The sequence below is a fragment of the Cololabis saira genome, chromosome 13 (genome assembly GCF_033807715.1).
Source record: "Cololabis saira isolate AMF1-May2022 chromosome 13, fColSai1.1, whole genome shotgun sequence".
NCBI lineage: Eukaryota > Metazoa > Chordata > Actinopteri > Beloniformes > Belonidae > Cololabis > Cololabis saira.
Window position 1 is genome coordinate 23773715 of NC_084599.1, and position 14458 is coordinate 23788172.

Sequence of the window (14458 nt, forward strand, 5' to 3'; positions counted from 1 at the left end):
TATAAATGTGCAAACACACACACAAACAACACTATCATGGTGTTTGGAGCTACACCAGACAAGACAGATAATCCATTTATATTTTATCACCATAAACAAGCCCCATTACATCCCCAGCAGAAATAAGGAAAGTAAATGAGTCACCTCCTGTTCCCTTTCCATTCTGCAAAAGCGGTGACTGTATTTAATTTTGCTGTATACTCTCTCTCCTCCAGAGGAACAAGGAGCATCCCCCCTGAACAAGCCATCTGTACGCTCCTACAAGAACAGCGGGAACAGGAAGGTGCACACCAGAAAAAAGAAAGGCGCCATCACTGCAAATGTCGCTGGCACTAAATATGAGATTGGTAATGCAACTAACATCCCATTATATTGACAACAGCATAGCAAATATAACTGCAAGAGATTTATACTACTAAATTTTGATAATAATTTAACATTATTGAGTTTTTTTTCTATTCAGGAACATTTGGATTTATCTGAAATCAGGGTTTTATGAATACTTTTGTGAGTAGGTATTTAAGCAAATGCAGACCATGCCTTCAAGCTGTGTATCTTGACAACTAGCAAACTAATTGTTCTGCCTTCATCACATAAATGGCTGTTCCATGAAATCCATAATTTGAAAACGTTGGTCTTTTTTTACTTAAATTGCTTAGAAATGTTGAGAAGTGGAAGAATTGGATTCATTTTGCAGCTCTACAGATGCTGGAGGGGCCATGCACCATCTCAGAGAATCAGATTTAAGATCAGTGGTTCCAAGAATCACGCTATTTAGTGAGTTGCCCAGTGTGGATTTGTTTTGTAAGGGTGCACAGTGGAGGTCTGGGAGTTGTGCACCTTCTCAGAGAACTTAAGAGACAGGAGCAAGTGGATCCTCTGTGGGTTGATGCTGCGGGGAGACTCACACATCACAGAATCACAGACAACACAAACACTATGGGGCTGCGTTGCCAACAAATGCTCACACTGTCAGTCTGAAATGCAAAATATAACAACACTGACTTATTTAGTAAATTGAAGGTGACAGATATTTAATATGAGCAGTTTGTGTGTTTGGGGTTTGGCATTTTGGTGCAGATAAAAAAGACTGAGCTCTTTATACCTTCTTACTGTCGCTCATTTAAAGTTGTCAAGAGATCTGTTGTCGGCAACCTCAGCGGACACTCTCCTGGCAGCTCAGAGCTGAAAACATTGCTCCTTTCATTGTGATTTTAAAACCTAATTTTATATACTTGGCAATTGTCTTAATCACTCATTTTTTCCTTTGTGATTGCAAGCACACTTTTTCTGTGATGTGAGGAACTCGGAGCAGAATTTCATTTCTGCTTCACTCAAACTTTAAAGAACAGATAATAAATGCCACTTCCTTTTGTTTGACTAATTCTCTTGTTTCTACTCCATTGTGTTAAATTCCTTGGTTTGTGAACTTCTTGATAAAAATTAGTGTGCAAGACCATTTTGCGCACATTTTGGGGTGGTCCTGCAGGTAAGATTCATGTGCTGTGACACAATTAACTTGACATTAAAGCTTGGAAATAGCTTTCAGCTTGTCTTAGTTAGTGCCTCAAAACACCACAAATTCAATTACAGTGTTTTCCCAATAATACAATCTAATTTGCTTTGGTGAGTTCATTGTTGTCTTAAATGAAATCTAAAAGTCTTGCAGTCCAGTTAACAGTCCACACAGAGAGGCTCGACCTTATATACATACATAAATCTTTGTTTTAGTCATTTAACTTGGCAGTTTTTTTTTTCTTTAAAGATTGGCTAAAAGAGCTTTGTAAGCACTCCTCACATGTCCAACATATTGCGTGGTAGCAGAGCTCTCGGGGGTGAACTACAATGTATGAAACTAAGGAGTCAGCAACATCAAGTAGCAGTCGGAGGCTGTTGGGATCCTGTAGGTAGATGGAAGCCCAGCTGTGAGTCAGTCAGCTAGCTGTGATGAGACCCTCGCATTGGCCATCCTGAGAGCAGTTGGGTTTATTTTGAGGGAAAATTAACACTGTGGTTCAGATTAACTGCTTGGTTTTGCTGTTTTTTTGCACCTGTGTTTTTTTTTATTTGTGAAGGTTAAAGGTCTGGAAAAATGGTATTTCAAATCTGCTTCATACTCACCAAGGATGGAATGTAAACCCTTGCACTTAAGATGCCCTCTTTGTAATGTGTTATAAAAAAAATTCAGTTATAGCTTTGTTGTACTTTGAGACCTTACTGGTAACGATGAACATATGCCTACTGGGATGTAAACGCTCCCTGTTCCAGTTAGCAAAACACTGTTAGTCTCTACTGACGTTAACAGATGGATGAGGTCACATCGGAAACATCTTTTTCCCATTCAAGTACCATCACGCAACATTAGGCAAGCCTTCTGCAGGTTTGCGGAGGCTTTCAAAAAATTAATTAATACCTTGTTTCGTTAGGGCATATGAAATTTTCATTACTGCTTGAATAATGAATACTTGTTGGATTAATGTCCAAATGGGCTGCCACCTATCTCTCATACTTTGGGGGTTTCCAGTGGGATTGAATACATTACAGTCAATTAATTGATCTTTTTCAAGAGAGGCATTGCGATTAGTTGCTTTGCAATCATTCCACGAATGGTTAATATTGCTGTGAGCTCACCGACTCATGTCTCCTAATGAATACAAAAACAACATTTAAGCATTGCAATATGTTTGAGTGAAATATTGATTTCCAAAGGATCTTCTATTTTAAGTCTAAATGATTTTGCATTGCTATTTTGCATCTTCAGCAACATGGGTGGTCAATCCTCAAGGGTATTTTGAAAAAGAAAAAAGCTCATTATATTCATGCAATACAAAATAACGTGTTTTATTTTCCCTTTTTGTTCCAGTGCGTATAGTTATCAAAGAGATGGACTTCATTAAAACACGTGATGAAGATGAGACTGCCAACCTCATCTGGAGTGACTCAGCCGTGCAGCATGAGAAAATTGCTGAGCTCAGGAACTATCAGGTATATAGCACTGACCATAATATAGTCACCACACCTCAGTTGGACTCACAGGGGCTTGAAGGTCAGATAAGAAAGCTTATTTGCTCGTAATATAGGAATCGAGAACTACACTGATAAAGAAATCATGAATTTTAACCTCTGCACTGGGTTCCAGTGAAGCAGCTCACTTACAAACAGCTGAATAACTATAAGATAGGATTTCAAGGGTTAAACTCTTAAAAAATAAGAGCAACTGTAAACTTAAATGTTTGGAAAGACTCTTTTAAAGAGATCATGTGTTGAAAAGCGTATCTAAAGAAAGGATATAAAAATTAAATAAACATGATGGCTACATTGAACCTGTTTTTGTTTTTTTCTTTGAATTTTTCATTTTAATAGACAAATATTTTTGCAGTAACACATGACATTTAAACTGTAAGAGGCTTGTCAATAATTTATTTATTTATTTTTTTCCTTGTCTGCACATATATTAATGGTTAATACCATACCTATTAACCGTCAATAACTTATAATAATACGATTATGTTAGAACTCTTAAACTTGCTGGCCTCCGCAAACAATGTGACTTTATTATTACTTTGTACATTATTCTTGATTTTATATGTTTGGATACATTTTTAGAGATCACTTTACTAATAACGCAATTCTAGTGTGTAAAGAAATCCAAATATACTATGAGAGATGAACCATTTCAAGTTGTATAAACACAGGGATACATAATATTAGTTCACTTTGAGGAAACCCTGGAGGAGAGATGAGGACTGACTGAAGATTTTCTGTTAATTAAAGTTAAGTTTATCATCTCACTATCTCAAGATCGAAACAGTAGTAAAGCCTTTACTCAACCATAAACAACTGAGGTTGATGAATTGGAAGAGTAGCATGGTGCAAGTTGTGTTTGGTTAAGGGATTCAGGGGGAAGTTGTTTTAAAGATGCAATATCTATAATCCTGACAGAATACATCAAAACAGAATGTAGAGAACTTCATATGACAACAGTAAAATAATAAAAGCACAGTGAAGCGGCCAAAAACAGTGGTGAGAGGACATAACTGAGCAAACTAATGAAAAAAAAAATCAAGAAACTATTACATTGTAAGAATGTAATAAAATATCGCAAGAATGAAAAGAAAAACTGGGGACAAGTGGGGGTTTTAGATGTGTCCATCTGCTTTTCCAAAGATCAGGTGGTAAAAGAGAGACATCAGATAGGAAGCAGTGGTGGACACAGTGAGAGGCTTCACAGAGATGGAAAGATTGACAAGAAGATTGACAAGCAGTGAGCAGCGGGGGCTGGTGGGTCGGGTTTCAGATGTCACAGTGATGGTGATATGATGGGTCCACACAACAAGGGCTGCTCTTTGTGTTGGTCGTGAGTTCTTTGTGCTGGTTTGAGCATGCTTACCTTTGTTTGACCCCTGTGAACCGCAGAATGAACTTGGCTGCTCCCCCTCAGCTCAGCTCTGAGCATTAGTGATCCATCTTCCCGAGTGCTTATTTGATTACTCTGGGCACTAATGATCGATTAAATCACAGGCTGGTCAGAGTACGGCTTGTTAGGATTGGGGCAGCAAGAGTTCAGCTGAGTAGACGGAATATTAGAAATATGGCTTAACGTGTATTAATGGTGCTAATGTCTCACTAGGAATTGATGCTTTGGTTTTAACTTTTATTCGCTTCCTGATGCATCTTTGGTGTTGCATGAAATCGTTTCTTAAAAGAAAAGTAGAAGTACCTCAACAACTGGTTTTGATTTCCTCTCACACGCCTTGTAGTCTTGTGGAATTGGCATAATTGTGCAATTTTGTTCCGAATCCCTAATTATGTCTTGTTTCGTTTGGATAATAATCATGCATTTCTTATACCCCCTGTATTCTTGTTTTTTTTTACTCTTCTCTTCGTCTCTCTTTAAATTTTTTCCTTTTGCTTCAGTGATGCACTGTTAGAGTTTGCTGTCAAATTTCAGTTCATATGAGTCTAATTAACGCCCCTGTTCAGGCTCATTTGGTCAAAGAATACAGAAAACCCAGAGCTTTCCCTTTACATCCACCCCCCCCCCCTTCGGCACATTCAAAGCAATTCATTCAACTGCCACTGCAGGAGCCTGCGATGCAGAACCAATTACCTTGGCCCCTCTGAGCTGAGATTGATTGTTTTTTTCTTATCTCTTCCTTCCCCAACCTTTAAAGTATTAAAAAAAAACATGGTAAACTAAATAAGGGTTGAGAAAGGTCTCAGCGTCACCTTTTTGTTTTGAGTCTGTAATTGGGCATAAATGTCAGAACATTGTAAGCTCACTTCAGGTTGCTGCCTTTTATGTGCTCATTTTTATGAAAGGGTGGGGGTGAAATTGAGTGGCGTAATGGCCCTAACAACATTATTATGTCTGCCTGTCCCTCTGCAGAGAATTAACCATTTCCCTGGCATGGGCGAAATCTGCCGGAAAGACTGCCTAGCAAGAAATATGTCCAAGTAAGTTTTCTGTCTCTCTTAACACATATACGTGATTACTTTGGATCAGTTGCAGATGCAGGAAAAACACAGGAATCTCAAAGCCTGCTGATGCTCTAAGAAGTTACAGCTGGGTACTTGTAACACTCCACAATTCAAGTCAAATAAGGAGGTACTGCTTTGAAAGTACAACATTCATCTTCAGTAACAAAAGAAAAAAAACACGAAAGTGGTGCAAGACTAGATTATTCTTAATGTTGACAATGCTTCCTCATAGGGAAAAGAACTGCTCACTTTTTCTTTCTTTTTCTTCCCAGAATGATTAAGTGCCAGCCTCAAGAGTATAGCTTCATACCTAAAACCTGGATCTTCCCTGCTGAGTACACTCAGTTCCAGAACTATGTCAAAGAGCTACGGAGGAAACGCAAGCAGAAAACCTTTATCGTCAAGCCTGCCAACGGAGCCATGGGTCATGGGTATGTCTGAGGCTAGGAAGTGTCCCAAAGCAATCTATACGCATGTTCTGTATCACTGACAGAAGGGGCATGGCTGAAAAAGCGAAGGAAAGAAAAGAAGGGTGGAGGGAAGAAATTAGTATTAGGACAAATACAACAAAAATAAAATAAGAGAGATTTTTGACCCTGGTATGGGTGTCTGTGGAAATGACATGATTGCTGGGACCAGACTGGGTATTAGAGCTAAGTGGGTGTAGTGAATTTCATTGTGGGCTTCATTGCCCTCGATGGTCACACTTTCCATGAATCAGAAGTTATCCCTGCCAGTGGGGATACACACACAGATACACGCTTGGTCTCTGGCAGTTCCTGTAATTTCTTCCCTGAAGGTCTCTACATGTGATTATTGGATTCCTTTATGAGGTACCATCAGGACAGACCAGACTATAAAATAGACAAAAGATGGCTGCTGCAGGGGATTGTCTTTCAATAGGATCTCTTTATCAAAAGATGAGCTGGTTCTCTTTTGTAGCATTCATTTTGTGTCTCACCATGGGGAGACGCCTCCTGCGTGACCTCATCAGAAGCTCAAATACCATTATGCCAGCTGAGCATGGCTGGCACCTGTGACATCTATGTCAAGAAGACCTAGTCGCTCCTCCTGCATATAGGGGAGACACAGCGTCGGCCGTCGTTCAAAACATTTTCTTGCTTCTCACAAGCCTGCTAAGAACTGTATAATCACATACTAAGCTAAACTCTTCACAGACTTGGTGCACAACTCGGTCACGTGATGCTTGTTCCTAGCGATACAGTCGTTAGCTAGTGAACGGAGAGTGGCAATACATTTCCAAAGCTAGCACTGGTGCAAGATAACAAGACCTTCACCTCTGAAATAGCAATATTTACTTCAGTTCATTCCAAGCAAGTTATCATAAAGTCAAAAAACAAAGGAAACTAAAGTTACATTTTGTTCATACATTTACAAAAAGGTGTGTGGGAAGACTTACAGGATTATTAAAGAGTATGAGTATTTCAATATTTAAATGCTTCCTTACTAACAGTCCTGTAATGATAATACAAAAAAAAAAATCTAAATCCTTCTGTGCAAATTGTATGTATAATTTAGAAAATGCATTAAGACGTATTAATTGCCAATTACTTGTTAAATACTTGGTAAAAGACAACCTTGTTGATTATCATACATCTTCAAACCTTTTTTGAAATTTGTTTTATGTCTGGACATTCCCTGAACTCCACATTTAAACCATTGCACAGTTTGACCCGGTAAACAGAAATGCAAAAACGTTTTCTTTTAGTCAATTTGAACTGAAATTGTCCTCTGAAGATATATCCATCTTCCCTTACAGTGAACAACTTTCGGAAATTAACAGACAACAGATCGTGTTTGGCCTTAAAAATAATTTGCAATGTCAGCAGGTCCACATGAGCTTTCAGTTTTATTAATGTAGACAGTAAAAATGAATGAGCAAGATCACTATATTCTGCCTTATGAATTCTTTTTTTCTTTTGCAAGATGAATCGTGGCTGGACTGTTGTATTGTAATTATGGCCCCAGACTCTGCACAGTAATTGCATTATGCAAGTGAGCAGGAGAGAGTGCAGTGATTTAAATCTGTAATAACTATCTGTAATATGTTTTGCTTGTGTATTATAGCTATTCTTTTTAAAACTTTACTCTTAACACAACTAATATGTGATTTCCAGCTCATTTACGTCTATTATCAAACCTATACCGGAATGTTCCATCAGGGTGAACGGGCACCGCTGAGCTCCCGCCCTGCGTTTGTACGAGAACAGGTTATATGCGGATCTCAGGATCCAGAGCAAATTTAGCTAATTCTGCTGGACACGTTCCCTCGCGTTCCGATGGTTCCCCAGGAGTTTTGTGGCAGGACAACGGGAGCAGAGCTGCGCGGGCAGTTGAGCAGCCTGTAATTGACCCACACCGTGCAGAATTAATCATCTTGGTCATGGATGAATTGGGTAAGCTTTGAAATAATTAACTTTTTTTTAAACTTAACACATAACTGCATCAAGTATTGTAACTACATCAGTAATAACTGATATATGGCTCTTGGTAAAAAAAAACACACAAAACCTCCTCCTTGGTTGACGGATAGAATGTAAGGAGAGAGAAAGAGAGAGAGGGGGGGAAACTGCAGGACATGCATAGACATTAGGAGTGGGAGGGATCATGAGAGTAATTGTTTTAAAAAAAGTATTTAAGAAAAAAGTGTAATTATTTCTATTCATGGATAACCGTTTAGACAAGCATTGAACTAAGACATGCGCAGACGGCATCTGTGAGGGGTAAAGATAAAAAAAAAAGTTTTAAGATACACTAAAAAAAAAACACAAACTCGTTTTTAAACAAATATTGAGCTGTGATATTTGTATTACAATAAGCCTCTTGTATTTGTTTATTTATTTTTATACTCGTTTTGAACCTGAGAATGAGGGACCACAGGTAGAGGATGAAAATCCTCCCCTACCTTTCATTGAGACACATTATTTCTTGCTTGCAACACCAGAAAATCGAGTGCGAGAACCCGAATCCTTCCCTGATTGTTATCGGGACGTAGATTTTCTCTCTGGTCAATTCAGCTTATGACTGTCTATTGAAAATGATATAGAAGATGTATTGTAAGGGATTTTTTTTTAAAAGGCGTGTGTGTACCTCAGCGTGTACCTACCTTGTGTTCCCTTTTTCCCAGTCTTACCTTACAGCAGTGTTTCCTAACTCCGGTCCTCTGCTCTGTAAAATGCTCAAGCTCAGTTAGCATTTGGGAAAAATCACAGAGATGTTGCACTTTGATATATAGAGAGATTTGTTTCTGTGTAGATTACATAAAAACCTTTCTCAAAAATAAACAAAGCCTTTTGGATATCCAGCCGAGCCGACTGATACCAAAAGCAGGGCAAAGTGCATCCTCAAATACAAGCTCTGTAAAGGTATTCAGTTGGAGCCCTCTGAAATCGAGGAACCCCGCCGAAAGACAGGTAGCCGAAGTGTCCGAGGGGAAAAATTGAGGATTGTGTGCTCCAGACACCACCATGTTATCCTTAGGTTACTAGAGAGAAATGAAAAAGAAAATTCAAATCTTTCTAGGCTGGAGGTTGATTTTGACCCTTGATTCAAGAACTGCTTCTCGTGTCTCATCCCTGGGCCCAGCAGACCTATGTTTCCAAAATGTGTTCCGATATATATATATATATATATATTCTGAACTGATGTAAACAAAGGAAAAAGTTCAATTTGTGGAGGTTAATGCCTGATCTTTTGAAGGTTTAACTTTGTTTCCAGCATATCAGAAACTCCTGCTCCTGCCACTCCTGAATTTGAGCTTCTGATGAAAGTGAGACACGTTAATCAAAGAAACTCGAGTTACATGCTTCTGTCATGATGCCAGCATATTTCATACTCGCTGTCCTGTGGGATGAGTGCATCCTCAGTTTGTGATGTTGCATTTTCGTTTTGGCTTTAGGAGTTTAAATACGAAGTACTTGCTCCGGCTTTCCTGAACTGCAAGAATGGTAATCTGGATTTTTGTGTGCATGAGGACCTGTTGTGCAATCAGAGAAAAAAATGTTGACAATCAAAACAACTTTTGAAGCTTAAACCTTTAAATTTGTATTAATATCTGTAAGGAACTTCCAACCCATAGTGCTCGCATATTAGAGTTGTTAGTAATATTTTACCACTTTAATGTGAGTAAATGAGGGTGGAAAATGTTTACATTTTGCGGTTACATGCACATCTAAATCAAGCTATTGGCAACATTCTAGCTAAGGATAAAAGTGGGGTTTCTGAGAAATCCAAGTATACATGCGCGAGAAGACAATCGATTATTGAGTGCGGTGCGTTCGATTCCACGATTATAGGCGGCGCCACACACACTTTTGCGTTGGTGTTCTTCCGGTTAGTTCTTTGTTGCTCGTTTTCTTCTTCTCCTACTGTGTTGATATTCTGGCTTTCGCGGTGTCGTCACTTCCAGAAGGGGGAGTCCCGGGGCAGTCACTAGTTCTATTAAGCGTGCGTTGCGTATACATGCCGGAATAACTCAAATTAGGACGCATTATCTTGGACTAATAGCTCGATCTCAAAAGCTTCAGTTTGGTTCGACTGACTACAGCCGGGCTAAGGTGTATACATGGCTTTTAAACATTTTATAGCAGTCGGATTATGGCAACAATTCGACTGTTAGTGCATGTAAACGTACTGAGTGAATTTTTTTTTTTATCCCCCTTTTCATATGGCGTGGAATAAGGGCCAATATTAAGACTATTGTGCAGCCAGCAGTGTCTACATCTTTGTCGCAAGAGGCTATATCCAATCTGATTACCAAATTAAAAAAAGAGTCCTTAAGTATTATATAAAGAAGTGTGTTTATTCAACTCCTTTTAGTACAGTAATCCGGTCTAGTTTTGAAGTGAATTGGACAGATGGTATGAATGATATTGAAAATAAAATGTGCCTTATTTCATTCATTCTGTGATTTATTGATGGTCCCTAAAAGAGACCTTTTCGGCTCCGTAGTGAATCCCCGCTGAAGATCCAACATAAAACTAACTTCACCGCTGTGACTATTGTCGGCTTTGGCACAATAGCTGTCAGCGTCTCGCTATAAATGCCCAACCCGTCCAAAGTTAAAGACAGCTGAGGACGTGCCTAATGCAGTGGGTGACCAGTGTGGGCATGCTAGCGGTTAACCTCTCCAATGGTAACGTACGTCGGAGACAGTAGGCGATCCAATGAATTGCTCGGTTCGACACCAAAATGACCAGCCAAGTAATGTGAGTAGTCGCCGTCTCAGTTGCCAGCCGCTCAGTTACCGGTGCAGGACTATCAGTAATAAGATTATTAGCCCAATAGTCTTCATTTTGGCCCTTATTCCGCGCCATACTTTTCATACACACACCAGTGAACACATCAAGGGCAATATGAGTTTCAGTGTTTTGCCTGAGGGCACTTAGACATATGGACTGCGGTCCAGAATTGTAGCTTCAACTTTCAGGTTGGTAGCTGACTGTTCTGCTTTTTCAGCCACAGCTGGCCTGCATAGATAGATAGATAGATAGATCTAGAAAGATAGATCTATTTATCTACCTCTTTTTCACCCACCCACCCTGATGTTATGCAAGGTTAATGCATAACATATCAAAAGTAAAGAAATAGAGGTATGTAAAGAAATGTATAGGACCACGGTATGTCGAGGCTGTGTTACATTTAAGAAATAAACTAAACTGTAAAATTCCCAGGCAGTGAAATACACAGACTATGAAACGTCAGTAAACAAATATACATTCTGAAATGCATATGTACATCTAAGTATGAGTGTAAAAGAGTGCACTGACAGAGCTTTTTGCAGACTTAATGGCACGAGGTAGAAAAGATTTCCTGAAACAATCCCTATAACAGAGCTTTTGGAGTCTTGGAGGAGAAACGCCGTGGTCTGTCCAGTGTGTAGTGGTGAGGGCAGTCGGGGTTATCCATGATAGATAACAATTTGTTCAGCGTCGTCTGTTCGCCACAGCCCCACAAAAGTCTCCTGTCTGCAGCCAACGACCTTCTTTATCAGTTTATTCAATCTATTTGTGTCACTGGCTGCAATACTGCTTCCCCGGCAGACAACAGAGAGGAGCGGACGACTGGCCACAACAGATTCGTAGAACATCTCCAGAATCTCGCTGCACACATAGAAGGATCTCAGCTTCCTCAGGAAATGGAGTTGACTCAGTTCCTTCTTGAAATTACTGAGATTGTGAAATTATTATTGCATTTTTTCGGTTGGTATTTTATTCTTTGAAAATGTGATATCTGAAGTGTATACATGATAAAATATTTTGGATAGCCTCCATCACAGGCACCAATAGGTGGGGATGTTGAAGTGCAAATCACTCAGTATGCCTTACCTCTCCTTCCAATTCTCTTTGAATTTGTCCTTTCTGGTATAATGTGAGTATTACTTATATCTCCATGCCGCACTAAGCCCTTATTTATTAAAGAATAAAGACTGAATTATTGCAATACATTAAGAATATAAAAGATGATGAGTTTAGCTCGACCACTCAGTGGCATTCAGCTCACGAGATTAGATTATTTTCTTTTTTTTTAATGGTGTGACGCGACAGGAAATTAAGTTATATCCCCCCACTGTAATTTATTTTTCTGTCGGCCAACTAAATGAAGTTATTGTTTATGTCTGAGCCCCAGCTTGTTATAAAGGAAACAAAATAAAAGCCCATGCAGAGCTTTAAAAGGGGAGCTCCCCTCAAGTACCAAATTAAATAGGCTGGGGAGAGTGGGCTGTGATTATCTGACACCACAGCTCATCAATCATGTCATCTTCTCCTCAGATACTTTACTCAGCTAACTAACACTGTTAACCCCGTCGTCGTCATTCAGCTTGCTGAACGCCTGTTAAGAGAGTTTTGGTCAGGCTGCAAACACTTTCTACATCTTTTTTTTTCTCCACTATTTCCACTTTTTTTACTGTAAGTGTTCCAGTTATTTGGATTGCAAGAGTAAGAGCTGACTAATGCTGAGGCAGGTCTACAAGAAGGAGAGGTTTCATTAAACCTATAAGAGGAGGAATGCATGCTGATCTTAGTTCAAGCACAACCTGGTTCCATCTAACTTTAGGCTATTTCTTGGATTTGTCCTTAATAAAGCTTTTTATGAGCCTTTCTTCAGTATGCTTTTGCTTCTTTACAGTTAAATGAGAAGGCTAATTATTTGTTTAATTTACAAAAGCATGAACTCCGTGTTTTCCCAGGAAACTTTCTTGCTTGGCTGTGATTACAGAAGCTCTAACAATGTTGCCCATCTGATGGATTGGTGCAAAAATGTATCGATATCTCAAACCATACACTTTGAGTAATCGATTGTTTATGTCTTGACCTTCACTGGGTGTGTGGTGTGTTTGCTTGCATGTGTACAATGGACCTACCCCCAGGCTGTGCATGCAACCAGTTTAGCCTAAGTCTGGCTTGACTATGACTGATGACCATATAGGTCAGTTGCGAAGCGAAGGATTGTTTAGAAATGACCCTGCACCCTCCACACAAATGCAGACAGAGACACATAGCTTTGAAAATATTACCCTTCACTCTCGCAAAGCTGCATGGATGTCCAGATGCTAATTCAACAAATGTTTTATTCCAGTAAGCAATGGTCTGCGTACCATAAGACCTGAGTTAAAGTGACATGAGACCTAAGCTAATGAATTTGAGTGAAGTTTAAAACTGAGCACGGTGTGTGCTCATATTAACCTGTGCACAGTTTTCCGGCTGCCAATGCATTTAATGCACAGAGGCATTCAGACTGATAGGGATTTGGCTTATGAAAAAAATAATAAATAACAAAAAAACAAACTACAATTTTCTCCAGATAAATACAGTATAGTTCACACAAGCCATTAATTGTATGTTACGCGTTTGTTGTGCAGGTGCACATTTGCATTTTAACAGTTTTAGTTAGATAGAAAAGTAATGAACATTATTCAAAACAATTCGAAATGCATGTGGCTCCACAATAAAGTAATAGTAAATAAACACATTGAAATCAGCATATTGTTTGCCTCAATTTTTAGCCTCAATGTGAATATATGACAACAAAGACCGTGAACAAGACTGATGACATTGGCGCTGTGCTCTCATCTGTCATTTTTTTAATTATCTTTTTTGTCTTTATCATGCCATATTTTATTATGCCGCTATAATTTCCCCTCAAGGATTAATAAAGTTTCCTGTCGATCTAGGATCTCACTTATCCGCAACTGTGAGAAGCTGCCAGCCCAGGAGCACTTTATCGTTCAGGAGTACTTGGACAAGCCTTTCCTGATGGAGGGCTACAAGTTTGACCTACGCATCTACATCCTGGTCACTTCCTGTGACCCACTTCGCATTTTCCTGTACAATGACGGCCTGGTTCGCATGGGCACAGAGAAATACCATGCACCCAGTGAAGCCAACCTGGTGAGTCACAGATAATGGCATTATTATCATCACTACTTGTAATGTGTTATCTTGGACATTAACTTTAAAGTTTTAGAACGTATTATATGCTGTGTGTAGTGTTTTTTCCCCCCTTTATTGTGTCCCATACGTATTGCCGTACTTATTAACAACAGATGGCATAATTCTGAGCATTTTACGGTTAAAATGACTATTTTACTTACTATATGCCTTGACTATAAGTTGTGGCTGTTTATATTTACATTCCCCCACGAGTGCAAGCAGAAGTTGCATATGACCTCAGCCACTTGGCTAATGCGAGACTCCAAACACATAGAAGCTCTTGCATCTGGTCAGGGACAAGAGCGCTATGAGGATTATGTTCTTTCATTTATTTAGTGCTTTCAAGATCTTCAAGTCTACACTACAAAAGGAAAACCTACAGAGATGGGGGTCGAACCACATCTTGTGAAGTGGTTCATGTCTCACAAGGAGGCCCCAGTGTATCTGGCTGAGGGCCAGCTCAGAGGTTGTGGTCACCAGCACTGCGGCTCCTCAGGGAAAATTTCTCTTCCCAGTGGGTCTGC

General features: G+C 39.4%; 1 protein-coding gene across 1 annotated transcript in view; it reads left to right on the forward strand.

The window, feature by feature from the left end:
- The window catches only part of ttll7 (tubulin tyrosine ligase-like family, member 7), a 94178-nt gene that overhangs the window by 11326 nt on the left and 68394 nt on the right, over positions 1 to 14458 (forward strand). The window contains exons 3-7 of the mRNA XM_061738391.1: positions 216 to 347; positions 2864 to 2985; positions 5390 to 5457; positions 5754 to 5912; positions 13676 to 13892. Coding sequence (XP_061594375.1) covers positions 216 to 347; positions 2864 to 2985; positions 5390 to 5457; positions 5754 to 5912; positions 13676 to 13892 — 698 coding nt within the window. The remainder of the gene's footprint in view (positions 1 to 215; positions 348 to 2863; positions 2986 to 5389; positions 5458 to 5753; positions 5913 to 13675; positions 13893 to 14458) is intronic.